General features: G+C 43.0%; 1 protein-coding gene across 1 annotated transcript in view; it reads left to right on the top strand.

Moving 5' to 3' along the window:
- Positions 1-1,330: 1,330 nt before the first annotated feature.
- The window catches only part of rgma (repulsive guidance molecule BMP co-receptor a), a 33,109-nt gene continuing 17,748 nt past the window's right edge, over positions 1,331-16,691 (top strand). Inside the window, exons 1-2 of the mRNA NM_203725.1 lie at positions 1,331-1,443; positions 16,113-16,228. Of these exons, the coding sequence (NP_989056.1) occupies positions 1,430-1,443; positions 16,113-16,228 (130 nt within the window). The 5' untranslated portion in view covers positions 1,331-1,429. The remainder of the gene's footprint in view (positions 1,444-16,112; positions 16,229-16,691) is intronic.

Below are 16,691 nucleotides of genomic sequence, written 5' to 3'. Positions count from 1 at the left end.
ATGGGGGGCCACTGTGTTTGGGGGGCCTCTGTGTTTGGGGGGCTCTGTGTATGGGGGGCTCTGTGTATGGGAGCCTCTGTGTATGGGGGGCTACTGTGTTTGGGGGGCCTCTGTGTTTGGGGGGCTCTGTGTATGGGGGGCTCTGTGTATGGGAGCCTCTGTGTATGGGGGGCCACTGTGTTTGGGGGGCTCTGTGTATGGGGGGCTCTGTGTTTGGGGGCCTCTGTGTATGGGGGGCTCTGTGTATGGGGGGCACTGTGTATGGGGGGCACTGTGTATGGGGGGCACTGTGTTTGGGGGGGCTCTGTGTATGGGGGGCCTCTGTGTTTGGGGGGCTCTGTGTATGGGGGGGCACTGTGTTTGGGGGGCTCTGTGTATAAAGGGTACTGTATATAAAGGGTACTGTGTATGGGGGGTACTGTATATGGGGGGGGCTCTGTGTATGAAGGGCACTGTGTATGGGGGGCTCTGTGGGCTTCCTTAGGTAGTACAGTATGAGGGTATAGCACATTTGCATCTGATCCCACCATTTCAACTATATAAAAGGAGTATTTTTAGAAAAAAATGGGGTGTGTTGATTGGGGCGTGGTCACAAAAGTGGGCGTGGCAAAAAATTGTTTTTCAAATGTTGGGAGGTATGATGTGGGGGGCTGACATTGGCCAATTTCTGCATTTGATCTTTAAGCTATAACTCTCAGGATCTCTTGAGGTTTCAGTTACACACACCCATATGTATATTGTATGTGGGGTTTATGCAATATTCTTAATCCATTTCTGCTGTGACATAGCTCCCAACATATACTTTCTTATATTTTTTTCACTGTGGCTATTGTGCTATGGATAGGGGTTCTGCTCGTTTCTGTTCACATTGCTGCTGGTGTGTTGGCTGCAGGGCGGCCCTGTATGTGCCCTCTGTTAGTGACACTTTACTCTTCAAGTGCGCCTCTCTCCCTATCTGTTCGCCTCTCTAGATGTGTGATTTCCCCCCTTCTTTGTGTCAGTCATTCCGCAGTGTGTAATGTGTCATGTAGCTGACTGGAGATATCCCTGCGCCTGTGTGAGTAAGAGCTGCCCTGTGACTATGCGGCGGTGTAGCGCTGTCCCGGTACGGGCTGCTGTTGGCAGGTGCCCCCCCGTATCTAGCTGCGCCCGCAATAAATGACAGCAGCTCCCACCGCGCACATACAAAGTGTGAAGTTCCCTAGTCCGCCCGGCTATTTGTGTCGGCTTCCTAGCTGTTCAGCGCATACAGTGGGCGGAGCTGTGGGCGGGGCTAGGAGCTGCTCGCTCAGTGGCGGTGAAAGCCGGTGCCAGTGTCCGGGCTGTACGTCGCAGCATGAGGGGGAAAGGAGCACTGACCCCCGTGTGAGAGCTGGGCTGGAGCTGGAAGTCCTATGGGAGGGTAGCCCCCCGGGCTGGGAAGGGGCTCATGCAGCCGATAAGGTGAGTGTAGAGCCGAAGTCTCTTTCCTTACAGTTCCCTAGCGCCAAGCTTTCATACACCTGGCACTGTGCGCTCATAGCCGGGCACTATATACTTATATCAATTGCCCCTCGGTGGCCGGCACACCTGCCTGGCACATTATTCCTGTCAGCCATAACATAGGCAACCTGTGGCGGTTCTGCTAATGGAACTCATACTTATCGCACAGCTCCTTGTGTAATTGCCCCCTTCTCTATGGCAGCACCTTCCCCATTCCCACACACTGCTCCTCGTATCGGCTCTGCTATTCCCATGGTGTATTCTCTGTGGCAATTGTTCTGCCCAGCAAAACTGCTACAAATCAGCCCGCAGCTTGTGTCTGTCAGGGCAATAGCAAATGGGGCAGGTTGCTAGGGTGGCAAACCCCTGGCTATTGGTGCTGCATTGACTCTTATGGTGCTACTCAAAGGTAGGGTCTAGGCGATTGAAGTCAGTGGGGGGGCAGTTTTTAACCAAATGCTGGGTATTGCCCTTAGCAGTGTCTCTTGTTGTTGAGATGATGGGGACACTTTACTTACCTCCCTGTGACATGAGCTTTACCCAGATCAGGGTTGTCAGCCTGTGTAATTGCTTTGGCTTTCACCTGCCATTTGGCAGTAGCTTGTACCTCCCATTGGGGACATGGGGCAGCTCTAGGGGTTTCTGACTTGTATCCCCTGGCATAGTGTGCGGCGCTATGTAGTGCCCGGGTATCCTGCTGCTTTCAGCTCTGCCTTGGGCTGGGCATGCAACAGGTACCCACCCTTCCATCCAACAGGAGATGGTTACCTAAAATCTCAGCATCCCTTTACACCAAAGGAACCTGAGAGATGTAGTTCATGTACTTCATTACAGACCCTGCGCCCCCCAGTCAACAAACATTTGAAAATTTTCTGGCGAAATATTTTACTAACATAATTCACTGAATCCTGTGTTTCAGGGCAAATTGGAAACCAGTGACTAGTAATTTGCCACTTAATTGGGGTGAGAACATTGCTATTAAGACCACATAGGCTTTTGTTTCTATGCTTCATAAACATACTGCTTGGGGTTTTCTGACACCAAAAATATAACATACAGTGTAGGCTTTATATTCACTATACACAATATTATTTTTTATTATATTATTTGGCTGTATAGGCACATTTTTTTAAGTAAATCTCCAAGGCTTATTTGCCTCTCTTTATGTGTATATATATATATATATGTGTGTGTGTATAGGGCAAATGAGCCTGCTGATAGAGAGGTACATATATAAGCATAGCACCTGCAGCTTTCGTCTGGGCTAGTATCACGGCACAGTGACTGGTAGCTGATAACATAATGGTCATACATTGCTTCCATCAATATGGAACAGATTTACTATTTGTTTCCATATGACATTTGTTTATTCCAGAACTAATTACATGATGTTGTATTTGTTTATAAGTATGTACACATACTGGGATTGTGTTCATTAACTTAGGGAAATATAGAAATGGTATTTTTATGTAGTACCAATTTAGTTTGAGCACATACAGCAGGGCACTGAAACCTCGGGCAGAGGGTGGGAGCTGCTGGTCCCTTTTGAATGCACAATTAAGATAGAAGAATACACAGGGAATTTGGTCTGACAAAGGAACCTGCACGCATGCTGTGAGATTCAATAAAACCAGAATAAGAAAGGCATTGCTTGTGCTAATTATTTGTTTTTTCCCATCACAGCTCTGTAAGTTAAATTAATTTCAGACTAAACAACAATGCTACATTGGTATACTTATTTAAATTTGAGGAAGAAAACCAGGTTTAGGCCTCTCTGTTTATAAAAAAAATTAGACCAATCATGTTGTGGCTTTATGATCCATAAACTCAGTGGATTTTTAAAAGAAGGGTCTATTAATTGAATTTTATTAGCTGTATTCTTAGACTTTGTAGTGCTGTAAAACCCAGCACTTATATGCTGTACCAGAATCAGAGGAGCAGAGCTACCAAGTCACATGTTATACAGAAATGGGGGGGCTGTTTTTGACAGCTAACAATCTAAAGCAACAGGTAAAGACATCCTTTAACTCCCAGCATCTAGCCGAGGACACTGGGGGTTGTGGTTGTGCATAAACTGAAATTTACAGTTACAGTTGAGATTTGCAACCCTCAGGGGGTCATTATATTCACAGTGGTCTGTGCGATTATTTTTATTCTTTATATCCGAGCTCTAGTGATACATTGGTCTCTGCAATTTGTTTCATTATGGCACAAAGGAAATATGCAGGGGCAGGTGGTCTAACCTCAGTGCAAAGGGTGCACGGAAAAGCTTAAGTGTGGTTAATTAGATTTTGCATGGCAGATTAATTACCTTGCATCCAAATACACCAGGATCCCAACAATAAGGTTTGGGAGCGCGTGCATGCCGTGTGTGCCCCCTCTGTGTTGCATACACATATCACTGCGAATTGTGCTCATTTTCACTTGAGCTCGGATTAACAGCTCCACCTTCTGGTAACACCTGTAGGTGCAAAATGCTCACTCTTGGTATTTACTGTAGATGCCTGTGGATAGTAATCCTTCCCTGTAGACTAATATTATTATTATTATTATTAATAATAATAATAATAACGTGTATTTATAAGTCAATATATATTCCGCCGCACTGTACACTGAGGGTTCATACATACAGAATTACATACAAATTAACATACAAAGCAACCAGTAACCAACACAACAAGTTAAGAGGGCCCTGCCCAAAATCATAGAAAATTTAGATTTCTGTGGCAAAATTAGTTTGTGGTTTTAATATTTCTTGCTGTGTCTCCCTTCTGCACTGTGACAAGTGCCCTGTACCTGCTATTGCAGCTCTAAACATGAAATAGAGTTGTTATATTACTACTGTTCTGTACATTTAGAAATTAAAGGAAAATGTTTTTTATAGTATTGTTTTGCTTGCAAGACTATGCCCCCATCCATCACACTTTAGCTTAATGCAGAGACTGGCTCTATTTTTTTGTCATTGGTTTCATTGGCTAAATGTGAAGGATGAGCCTTAGAAGACACTGCCCAAATCTATTGACTCCCTTTTTGTGTGTTTTGCAGTTTTTCCATTTCCCTACAGTATAAAGAGCACCGCGTATTCGCTATTGACTAGCAGCCTTAAATCACATTAGAGCTGACAGGAAATGCTTAGGAACGCAATTTTTGTACCCAATGAAACTTGCGCAGTGTGCATTATCAGTCTTTCAGAACAAGTGATTTGTTTCAAGATTTAAGCGATCATTTCAAAGCTGAATGTTAAACTGTAACATTATCTTTATTTTCATGCACAGCTGTCAGTGCTTAAAGGGCGTGCCGTGCTTGAATATCCAACATGGCTTCTGAAATCCCGGGCGTGATGCAGTAAGCAGTCATCAAAATCCTCACTATAAATTGATGCAGAAACTATGTCCCTTTAACAGATGCTTAAATACAAGCAACTCTGCTGGCTGGGGGGGGGGGGGGGGATTCTGGGACTTGTAGTTTTACCGCAGTCGGCCTGATCTGGAACTACAAAGTCCAGCTGTACATCTGAGGAAGGCAGCCCTAGGTAATTGTCATACTGATGATACAAGAATATCTTTATATACTTTAATGGTAGGGGTTATGGGCCATAGGTGTGGTACAGTGCCAGTAGAGTTAACCCTAGCAGCCAATCGGAGATCTTTGCTTTCATTTTATAGCTTGTAGCAACCTGATTAAAGCTAAATGCTAACTGGGATCTGTACTTGTGCAATTTAGCACTTATGTTAGTAAATGAGGCTTTATATATCTACATGGTTCCCCTCCTCAGTTGTTTTTTTTGCATCAGTAACAGATGGCATCTACATTATACAATTTATATATTATTATAATACATTTCTTAAGTTATTGAAGTGGGCTTGTTTACTAACAATGGGAAAATGTCACCTAAGCAGTAGCCAATTAGTGATTAGCTATGTTTAGCCTTCTGCAAGAAGAGTAATGAAAGCAAAACTATAATTGGCTACTACCCAGGTGCAGATTTGCCCGCTGCTATGAAATGAGCTCTTCTTCAGCTTACATATAGGATAAGTAATGTCCATTCCAATGAGGATGCTTGCAACAAAGGAGTTAATGGCATTGCTCTTAGGCCAGCACACTGCTCACATTTAGCAGGCTGAGTATTTGAGGCAGTACAACCACTGCTCCATCTAGCGTAAAGAGACATTTTCAGCCTGTGCCAAAATTCGGCATTCTCTTTGTACACTCATCCAGTGCATCTTGATAATGTTGGGGCCTTTCTCTATGCTCATATAAGGGTGTGATAAGCAGGGATTTGGCAATCTGCAGCACTATGTTCTGCCAAGCACTAGACTGTGAAACAAGGTGAAACATTTATATCACATTTTGCAATCACAGAAAATTTCCAGATGCGGTTTCTACTTTAATTTGTGATCAGGCAACTGATTGTTTAACTGATTTGTCATCTTTTTCCATACATATTAATGGTTGTTTAATCAAACCAAAGGCTGAAGAAAAGGGGGCAGAAGCTGCAACAAATACTCAAGGATCCGTATGCAAAAACAAAAAAGAAAAAAAGTACTGGAAAAAAATGGTGTAACAATCACAGCCATACAGTTACATTTCCCAGCATCGCCCAACAGCCATATCCCTGGTGTAAAACATATAAAAGTACAGCCAGCTGGCCGAGCATCCCGGTATCTGTAGATTTACTAAATCCAAAGAGCTATACAGCTTGGGAATATTTAGTATGTGCTGTGTAGCCAATCCTGTCATGTCAGCCAAAATGAGATATTATATGGAAACTAAACTGTAGAACAAGGAAGACAGAGAAGGGGCCCCAAGCCTTCTCTAATATACATCTGCTATTTGTCTGATTATGTCCAGAGTTGACTTGAGGTTGGTTTCACTTTCCTTTAGTAGAAGCATACAGAATATTTAAAGGGCCCTAGCATAGCAAATAATATGCACCTAGCTCGCAAGGGGCATATTCTGCCAAAAATAAGATTTGTTTCCCCAACCAAAGTGCGCCCTCTATTAGCCAGGTACCTCCGACAGGGAAAACAATTTTGCTTGGACAGGTGCCCTTTAAGCAACTGTAATGAAAAAAAACATACTTTTCCTTTAAAACCAAGCTTGTTGACATTTCTTATGTACATATACGCAAATCCCACAATGCAATATAATAGTAATAGTGTGTTATTGCTTAGAATTACATTTTCTTTCTTAATGCAGAAAACATTTTTATTCTTTGGGTGGACATCCCTTTAATTGGTGTGATGGTTTGTGGCATTAAATGGCTCAGATGTATCATTTGTACTATCCCAGTCTGACTCATGGGGGTCATTTATAAACACTGGGCAGTTACCCATGTCAACCAATCAGATGTTTGGTTTAATTGTTCTACTTGCAGCTGGCTCAAAAGCTAATCAATGATTGGTTGCTATGGGTTATTGCCAAGGTGCAAATTTCCCCAGTGTTTTTATATGAGACCCACAGTTTCTTCCTCTAGCATGTTCATATATGGAACTTTATTGTGTGGCCAAACTTAGTCCTAGGCTCCTATCATGTCTGCAAGCAGATTAGAAGGTAGATATGAGGATGGGGCTCTCGTTCTAAACCCTGTCACAGCACCTGGGTAGCTTTCAGATTTTTCAAATGATCTGGAAAAATATAAAAATATTACAAGTCATAGAGGAATTCTATAAACAAATACAGCCACAAGGCAGGTAGATTGTTATATACAGGTCATGGATATCCATGGCAACTCATTTTCTTATATTTTACAGGTTCGAAGGCTTGTATTTTTGTATGATTCATACATGTGATGAATGTAGAAAGATATCCAAGCATTCAGCATGTGGCCTTGTGCCTTATATTAAATTATATGGTTGTAGAGTAGTCTGTATATCAGTATATGATTTTTAATATCCTTATACAATACAATATGGGATACATTATACTAAAAACCTTCTAATGTAAAAAGGGTTAAGGAGCAAAAAAAGCATGAAAAATGTTTAGTTAGTACCAAATAACGGCTATGATTGGCTATTTGGTAGCCCCTATGTGGATTGGTAGCCTACAGGAGGTTCTGGCTGTACACGTGGTTTTTATGCAACCAAAGTTTGCCTCCAAACTTGGAATTCAAAAATATACACCTTCTTTAAGGCCTCTGGAAGCAACATCCAAGGGTTTGTAAGCAACATTTTGTTCACAAGCCACTGGTTGGGGATCACTGCTCTGTACTATATAAATAGGGAAATTTTCAATAACTCAACATCAGTATCTGTGGTTTTGGCAAAGGACATCCAAATTGTGCCACAATTTATCCCTTTTTTGGTACATTGTACTTTAACTTTGAGGCCTGTGTGCTGCATTTATTTCAGCTTACATTTTGTGCCTATTTGTTGCTGCACAATAGGATAATGTTAAAACCTTCCTTGTTCTATATAGTTATGTACCTGACTTATCTGCAGTGCTTGGGACTTGTAAATACATCAAACAGGTTCAAGTCCATAAAATTATATGAGGCTATGTGACTATCTCTGGAATGTACAGAAAATATTAACCCAGCCTAACCTATATTATTTGCATATTTAGATTTGCTCTAGATAGTGCCCTGGCTTTGCTGAGTTAATGTTCTCTGTAAAAGCTAAGAGGCAATGTAGGATCCTTCCTATCCCCAGGCTCTGTTAGTGTTTTTATTGCTGTTTCATAGGGTATCTTGGGCCCTCTCAAGGAAACTTCCGCAAATCACGGCGCCGCGTATGCGATTTCGTGGCGACTAATCTCCCCGTGTCTCACAGCCCTTACCAAACGAGCGGATCTTTACATGTGTGGCCAACTTAAGCCTAATTGCACACTGAATATGAAGTGCCAAGAGAAATGGGCCAAGATACAACATGCAAGTATGGAGCTGGTACAAAGTGTCATACAAACATGAGGCGTGGGGTAAATATCAGGCCTAGTAACCTGTAGTCACCAATCACCAGGCACATTTGCTGGTCTGTGGCTAAAGGATTGTGTGGGTATCCATCAGTACATTTGCTAGGGGCTAAAAGATCTGACTCAGACTTTGGTACTACTTGTTTTACTGAGAGTAAAACAAAAAAGTTTCTGCCAGGTTGCCATTAATAATGCCCCACAGTTAAGTGGGCTTAGTTCAGGGATCAGAATCTCAAGCCACAGGGTCTGTGTTTGGCCATGCAGTGTCCAAGTTGATTAGTCAGTTATGAACAGCAGCGCTGTCATCCACTGAACTCCATGGATATATGGTGCACGTGCCAGGGTGTGCCGCACAGGGCAGCCTGTTTATTCCATTAACACTAACGTTTCATCATGATGCATTATTGCCCTTGCATAGGAAATACCCCTAATGGCCTTCAAGTGGCAGAACATGGGAAAAGGGATGCAAGTTGCAGGCTGTGTACAAATGCTTCTTCCTCTTTAGAGAGCGTGTTCCCTGTAATGTCACATATGACAGCTACAGACATTGTGTGTGATGCTACCCTTGGGGGATTAGAGCTTGGTGCTGCAGCTGACACTTAGAGGAGAATGCTTTCAGGAACAGTGTTCTATGTGCTGTACTTAGACATTCCAGGGAAAAAGTAAAGTTTGCAGTTAGACCGTTAATACTAAGTGGCACTGCTAACTATGATCTAAAAACTAAGCTGCACCTTAATCTCAGCGTATGAACTACATCCCAACATAGTCCTTTTCTAATGTGATTGTGATTGCTGCACACACTCACTTCAGCCTCCCAAGCCAGTATCTGCCTGGGGATGGACCAGGTATCTATTGGGCAGGTCTTAATATCCTATCAGATCAGACCCACATCAGGCTATTGATGCTGTCCTCTCCAAGCGGGTCTTCATAACCCACTGGGGGCCAAATGATTGTATCAAAATAGAAATAACAAATAAACCTGTGGAGCTCACTAGACTTCTCACGATCAGTTTCCTCAGGGCAAAGAGATTGTGATCTAACCACTGTGTATCTAAATTAAGCCAGGATTTTTTAAGAAGTTTGGTGTAAGTGAATCCTTGTTCTGCGCAATGCGTGGGGAACAGTGAGGTGGTCTCAAATGAGTGGATCGGCCTGGCTTAGCCCACCACCAATATAGCCATATCATGCAAAGATCCACTCATTTGGTGGCCTCACTAAACCAGGTGATCTTTATATATAGAAGAGCAAATTAGCAGCAACAAGTTTCATGACATGAAAGTGTTTGAGTTTTCCTTTCATTGTCATTTTTGTTCTAGTACCTGTGGCCATTGGGAGTCACTGAGGGAGCAGTGAGATGACACAGTTGTAATATGACCTCGGCAATGGCATGCTCTAATCCAGAGGGTTTAAATGGAAACATTTCTAATTTTATAAGTGGGGCAGCTGAATGGGGGGGCTTGTAAATCGAGGTTATCAAAAGTCATTTGTAGCCTACGTGTTATTGCCTGGATTTCTCTTAGCTAAAAATGAAGGGTTTTTCCCCCTGCTAATGTCCCTAGAATTTGGCTTATTTTTACAAGCCTCATAAAACTCACCTACAGTTTATGAGCAGAGAGATCCTGTCAGCTTTCCAGGTGGCTCATCGCACTTGTTTTCTGCTCTGGGTTTCTTTACAGGAGACTAAGAGTGTGTGTTGCAGGGTGTGTGCGTACAAAATCATATGTCTTGTTGGAGCTTTGCATTACTTTCCATCACACGCCAGGGAGGGAAAACTGTGTTAGCAAAGGGGAAAGTGAGAGCAGGGGAAATGTCTATACGTGGCACAGGCAGTCTAAAACCGGCTACACTTTGCCAGGTTCTCGTGCTGTCCAGCCGTTTGAACCCAGGCTCATCAAACACAGTGTACTTTTTGGCTGACCATGGATGACCAGTGTGCACTCTTCCTCCTTAAAGTCATGCATATTTTTGTCAGGGTCATCAGCCAACCTTGCCGTTATGGTTCAATCATACTCTCAATGCACAGAAGTCCGTGTCAGGCCCAGACTGGCAACCTGTGGGTAAGATGCTGGTGCTGGTGGGGGCTGTTTGGGTCTCTGTGTACTTGAAATGCCAGGGCCATTTTTGAATCTCAGTCCGGCCCTGGTCAGTATTAATCTAAGTACTACGTGAAATCAGCTGAAGAAAACTGATATCAGAGCTTACTGACTGCTGATATTTCAGCTATAGTGCAGATAGTTTCAGACTTATTTGGGTTCACTCCATCAGTCTTTTTTTTTTTTAAATCTGTATTGTGAAATTGCAAAGTTGGTGAATTTTAAGAAATATTTTAGCTTTTTATATTCAAATTTCCTTCACAAGGCAAGTGGCCATCTGTTTGGTTGGTCTCATTTGGTGTCTTGCAGCAGTAAAATACATGTTGCTTTCTATAAATGAGGTCCCAACACAGTATCCCACCCTGCAACTGGCTGAGGGTAATGGGAGTTTGCATTCTATTAGAGCCGAATGGGCAGAAATTCTCCTTTCTGTGCACATAGGAAGCAAGTGTCACGCTAAGTGATCTCTCATAGTGAGCTGTTTGTTCTCTTTAAGGTCGTAAAACTGCTGTTTATAGAATCAGGCATCCACTGTGACCTGTTATGATATAGAGCTATTACGGCCTTTAGCTTTACAATCCCCTGGTGATCATCCAAGGCCCACGTAAAACACATACCATAAGAAATACAGCTGGTTGCTAGCTTCTTAAGTGCCAGGGGGCTGGAAGAAATGGTGGTTTGAAATTGTCAGGGTGTATACAGAGCTAGCCCCAAAATAATGTCTTCCTCTCTGATTAATCACTCCTATACTTGTTAATGGAATAGGATGACATTGTGCTTATCTTTCCTCACCATGGATGTGCTTTTATCAGCTCTCTGCGCAGCGCATTTATAAATGTTTATTCGCAGCGTTCCACAGAAACGCTCTATCTTACCTTGATTTGACACGTCTGCATGTTAAACCACTTTGTCAGGAGGGGATCCTGCTAATGTCAGTGGGGAAAGAGCAACAGTCTGATTTTTATTTAACTTGAGAAGAGAGAGAGGAATCGTATAGCAAAGCGACAGATATTATCCTCGGGGTGGCTCTTCTGCACATGAGGAAGTGTTTGCCTGTTGTATTTCAGCTCTGTATATAGAATTGCTCCTGCACACATAGCACTGGAGTTCTTGTTTTCTGGTTGCCAATAAACATTGTTTTATATTGTACAGCGTTGTGAGATTTGTTTCCACTTGGAATGGAACCATGACTCCAGTGGCAATAGGGTCCTGTTGTTAAATCTGGGAAAATGAGGTGCCACAGGCCGGATCTTGGAGACTCACTGGGTCTCATTACCTGACATAACCTGCGACATAATAGACTTGCACTGGAAAAAGGGGGAGGTAAAATAGATTCAGCTTGGAAAATCTAGCCTATTTATAAGTAGTGTTTATCTCCCATGTATTTTCCAGGAAACAGGCAGCAAAGTATGGGGGAGTAGCCTTTTATTTTAAGGCGAAGACACACAGAGCTACTTAGTAGAAGCTACTTGTTACGGCTACTAAACACCACAAAATACCCTGCCATAGACAATACAGGAAATTGCCTCTGCTAAAACACAATTATCAGTAAATGATCAGCATTGTCTATTTTAGTAAGGTGGCCATACACAGGCCTATTGTAGCTGCCTATATTGGTCCCTTGCATCGGCTCGTTGATGCGGTACCCGGACCGACTGCACCCTTAACAGTCGTTATAATTCGATTGTTTGGCCCCAGGACCGAATTAGCCTAAATTCCCCCGATATCGCTCACCCGTAGGTGGGGATATTGGGAGAAGGCGAGCAGATCTTTACTTGTATGGCCACCTTTACAGAGCTCTCTTGATCTTCATGTTGCCATTTATATACATGAGTGGGGCATGGCACTTAATGGTGCAGCTGAAGCATGTTAGTTCCCTAGTCCTCAACTTTTAGGTAGTGAAAACTCAAACTTCTTGTAGGTTGCAAAAGCTAGAAGGTCACGTTCTTGATATTGCAGGAGATATTGTAGTGCCATTTCCTGGGACAACTAAGCATGCAGCTGTTGCTAACTTCTTAAACAGAACTGAGAGCAGCTTGTGGACCAGGAAAACCCTATGATTAAGTGCTTTAAACGCACGAAACGCGTCAGGCACTTTTGTTTTTAAATATGAAGAAATAAAGTTCGCATTTTAGCAGATTCCTTGAGTCCGGAGTGCTTGACATCCTACTTTCAATTCTGTGGACCAGGAATGGCTCTTGCTGCTGGGCTTTTCATTTCAAGAGGAAAAACAACTCTTTAGTCCCTCTCTATGGTAGGGCTTTGCAACTAGCCATGATGGAAAGTGACACTATAAAAGACCATCACTGTTAAGCTAAGCTTCTACCATAAATGGTACATTTCATCAGCTGGACAAACTGCTATAGTATAATTGATTTTATTACAAGAAATACTTTCCATTTTAATATTAAGTTGCATTCCACCTGCATAAGGCCCTTGCAGCTTTTTTCTTACCTCATTCCCCTTCCATGAAACATGTGAAGGACCCACCGCAAGGGAACCATGTATAATAGCCCTTAGAGACTGGTACCAAGGCACTGTTGGCCTTGGTCTGACAAAATAAAAAAGAGAAAATATACAGCTGGTGAAAGGTGAATTTGCTATTAATATATTACAGGTTTGCTGATGCTGATATATATCCGCTCCACTGGCAATTTTCTGGCGTGTGTGTGTGACTTTGGCCATAAGGTATTGCATCTCTTTTGCTGGCCACGTATGCTGACATTTGGGCTTTACCTGAAGGTTCATGAGCTGATCAGATAGCTTTTGCACAAATTGTCAGATGTGAACACACTTGTAACAGTTCAAAGTACTTGTTTGGGTTCCCTAAACACAGACAGATGGTCATACGATGCAGTCTGTATGTCCTGGCTGCTGCTTCTCTTAAACATCACTGGGCTGCTTTGCATCTGACATCTGACTTTACTGCATCAGATTCTAGTCTATAGTGTGGGGAGGACAGGTGAACTCCAAACCTTAGACACTTTTCTACCCTGGGGCCTGATATTAAATAAATATTTATATCTGTATCATTAGATTGCAGCGTGGCAAGTAAACGTGCATGCCTGTGTGATGATAAAGTCTCTGGACTATTCTAAATTAAAGTGCTCTATACAAATAACTGTACAAAAAAACAAATGGCTCTCTAACATCTGAACACTTACAAACTACTATGGGGAAGACTGCAACAGATATTCTCAAAAATTTGTGTTTTAATACTGTACAGGTCTGGGACTTATTATTATTCAGAATGCTCAGGACCCAGGGTTTTCCAGATAAGGGGTCTTTCCATACTTTGGAACATCATACCTTAAAGGTGGCCATACATGGGAAGATTTGTTCATTTGGCAAGGTCGACAAATAAGCAGATCTTCTACTGATATGCCCACCTAAGGGCAGGGGTACATGGGGAGATTAGTCGTGCTGTGACAAATCTTCATTGTCGTGGGCAACTAATCTCCCCACAATGCCATCCCACCGGCTAGAATGTAAATCGCTGGTGGGATGGCATACACGGCGCCGCAATTTGCCGAAGTTGCCTTGAGAGGAAACTTTGGGCGACTTAGGCAAATCGCGGCACCATGTATGCCATCCCACCGGCGATTTACATTCTAGCCAGTGAGATGGCATTGTGGGGAGATAAGTCGCCCGCGACAATGAAGATTTGTCGTGCGGCGACTAATCTCCCTGTGTGTCACTGCCCTAAAGGTGCCGAAAAGCTCAAGAGACTGAGCTTTGGACCACTGGTAACTGGCAAGATATAGCAGTAGGTCTAGCAACAGATAGCTGGTATACGTCACTACTACTATTACGCCTTTTTTTGTGCTGGTTACGTATGTAAGGGTGCTGCAAAATGCTATATTTATATATGTGTGTGTATATAGTTACATAGTTACATAGGGTTGAAAAAAGACCATTGTCCATCAAGTTCAACCCATCCGAGTAAACCCAGCACACAACCTATACTAACCAATCTATACACTCACATACATAAACTATATATACAACCAGTAATACTAACTGTAGATATTAGTATCACAATAGCCTTGGATATTCTGCTTGTTCAAAAACTCATCCAGGCCCCTTTTAAAGGCATTAACAGAGTCTGCCATTACCACATCACTAGGAAGGGCATTCCACAGCCTCACTGCCCTCACCGTGAAAAACCACCTACGCTGCTTCAAATGGAAGCTCTGTTCCTCTAATCTATAGGGGTGACCTCTGGTGCGCTGATTGTTTTTATGGGAAAAAAGAACATCCCCCAACTGCCTATAATCCCCTCTAATGTACTTGTACAGAGCAATCATGTCCCCTCGCAAGCGCCTCTTTTCCAGATAAAACAACCCCAACCTCGACAGTCTAACCTCATAGCTTAAATCTTCCATCCCCTTTACCAGTTTAGTTGCAGTCTCTGCACTCTCTCCAGCTCATTAATATCCTTCTTAAGGACTGGAGCCCAAAACTGCACTGCATACTCAAGGTGAGGCCTTACCAGGGACCTATAAAGCGGCAAAAATATGTTCTCATCCCTTGAGTCAATGCCCTTTTTTATACAAGACAGCACTTTATTTGCTGTAGTAGCCACAGAATGACACTGCCTGGAATTAGACAACTTGTGATCTACAAAAACCCCTAGATCCTTCTCCATTAAGGATACCCCCAACACATTACCATTCAGTAGATAATTCGCGTTTATATTATTTCTACCAAAGTGCATAACTTTGCACTTGTCAACATTGAACCTCATTTTCCAGTTTGCTGCCCAGTTTTCCAATTTTGTCAAATCGCTCTGTGTGTGTGCAGGGGTTATTTTTAGTATGTTGTACTAACACTGCAATTAGAGGTTATTTTTGTTTCACCTGCCATTCTTACATAGTTCCCTTTCTTTTCTGCATTTTTCAACCTGAAATTGAAAGTGCTATTTGGTTGCTAGGGTCAGCAATCCCAGCAACCAGAAAAGCAGTCCAATAGTGAAACTAGAAGATGTTTCTGTGAGTTTTATAACTTTAGTGACAATGTAACCATATCTCACTGCTCAGCGGGCTTACAAGGCAACATTTTTGATACATTGAGAGAGAAAGAAGCCCTTTATTTGTGTAGCAGAGCAGTAACAATAATAAGCTGCACAAGTTCTAATAATGAGTGGAGCAAGAGCAAACATTTCTCTCCTGCAGCCAAATGCTGAGTGTGACATCTGGTGACAAATGGCTCTTCATGGGCCCTGCGCAGTGTTTATTTTTCCCTCCAAGCCTTTACATATTTGGCTGCACACAGCTTGTGTGTTTTCTCAGTTGCTGAATGTGTGAGAGGGAATCTCCCCTCCTCCTAGAGTTGGGCCCTGCCGGCTGTAACAGGAGCCTGTGGGTGGGACGCTTTGAGATCATTCATGGGGGCTGGGGGAGAGGGGAGCTCTGGGTAGGCATTGGAAGGGAAGCCAGGTGATTGATGGCTGCTCTGTTGTGCAAAGGAGGAGGAGGAGGAGAAGGAGAAGGAGAAGGAGGAGGGAAGAAAAGAGTGTGTCTAATCTTTCAATGCAGTGCTGACCGAGGAGAAGCTGCTTCTTAGCACAAGTTTCTGTTTGCAGGAGTCTGATCATCCTCTTTTTCTGTCTCTTCACTGTTCGTGCAGGGCGAGGGTTGTGGTTAAAGCCCAAGCTGGATGGATGGGTATGGGGAGAGGGGCAGGACCCAAAGCCCTGGGATTCTTCAAAATCCTCACTGTCTTCTTGTGCACGTTTCATACAGGTAAGCAAGTACTTTTTCTTATTCTGAATGATTTGGAACTATTGACTTGCATGCCAGGGCCACTTTCTTACAAATGCGTGGCTACTTGTATCTTATATATATATATATATGTATATAAATATATGTGTGTGTATTTATGGGGTGAGTGAAGGATAGTCCCAAGAGGCTGCCAGTGGGATGCTAATGTACTTTAGCAACATCTGGAAGGGCACAGGTTGCCAGTTGCTGCCTTAGATTTATATTTATGGGGGATGGGTGGAATGTGAAACCTGAGAATAGGCATTTAATTTGCGTGGGTATCCTTTCTAATGCACATTTCAGACTGCAAAATTGCACTGTGCGTTTGCTGTCCATCATGGTTTCACTGCTAGGTGTTCTGCCCGTCGCTGGCCGCTCTTTCTGCAGAGCTGTTTGCTTGTCACTAGAAATGATTGCCCTGCAACACCTTAAACCTTGAAAAGCT

This window comes from Xenopus tropicalis, chromosome 3, assembly GCF_000004195.4.
Source record: "Xenopus tropicalis strain Nigerian chromosome 3, UCB_Xtro_10.0, whole genome shotgun sequence".
Classification (NCBI taxonomy): domain Eukaryota; kingdom Metazoa; phylum Chordata; class Amphibia; order Anura; family Pipidae; genus Xenopus; species Xenopus tropicalis.
The sequence above is the reverse complement of the archived record's forward strand: the minus strand, read 5'-3'. Positions and strand labels throughout refer to the sequence as shown.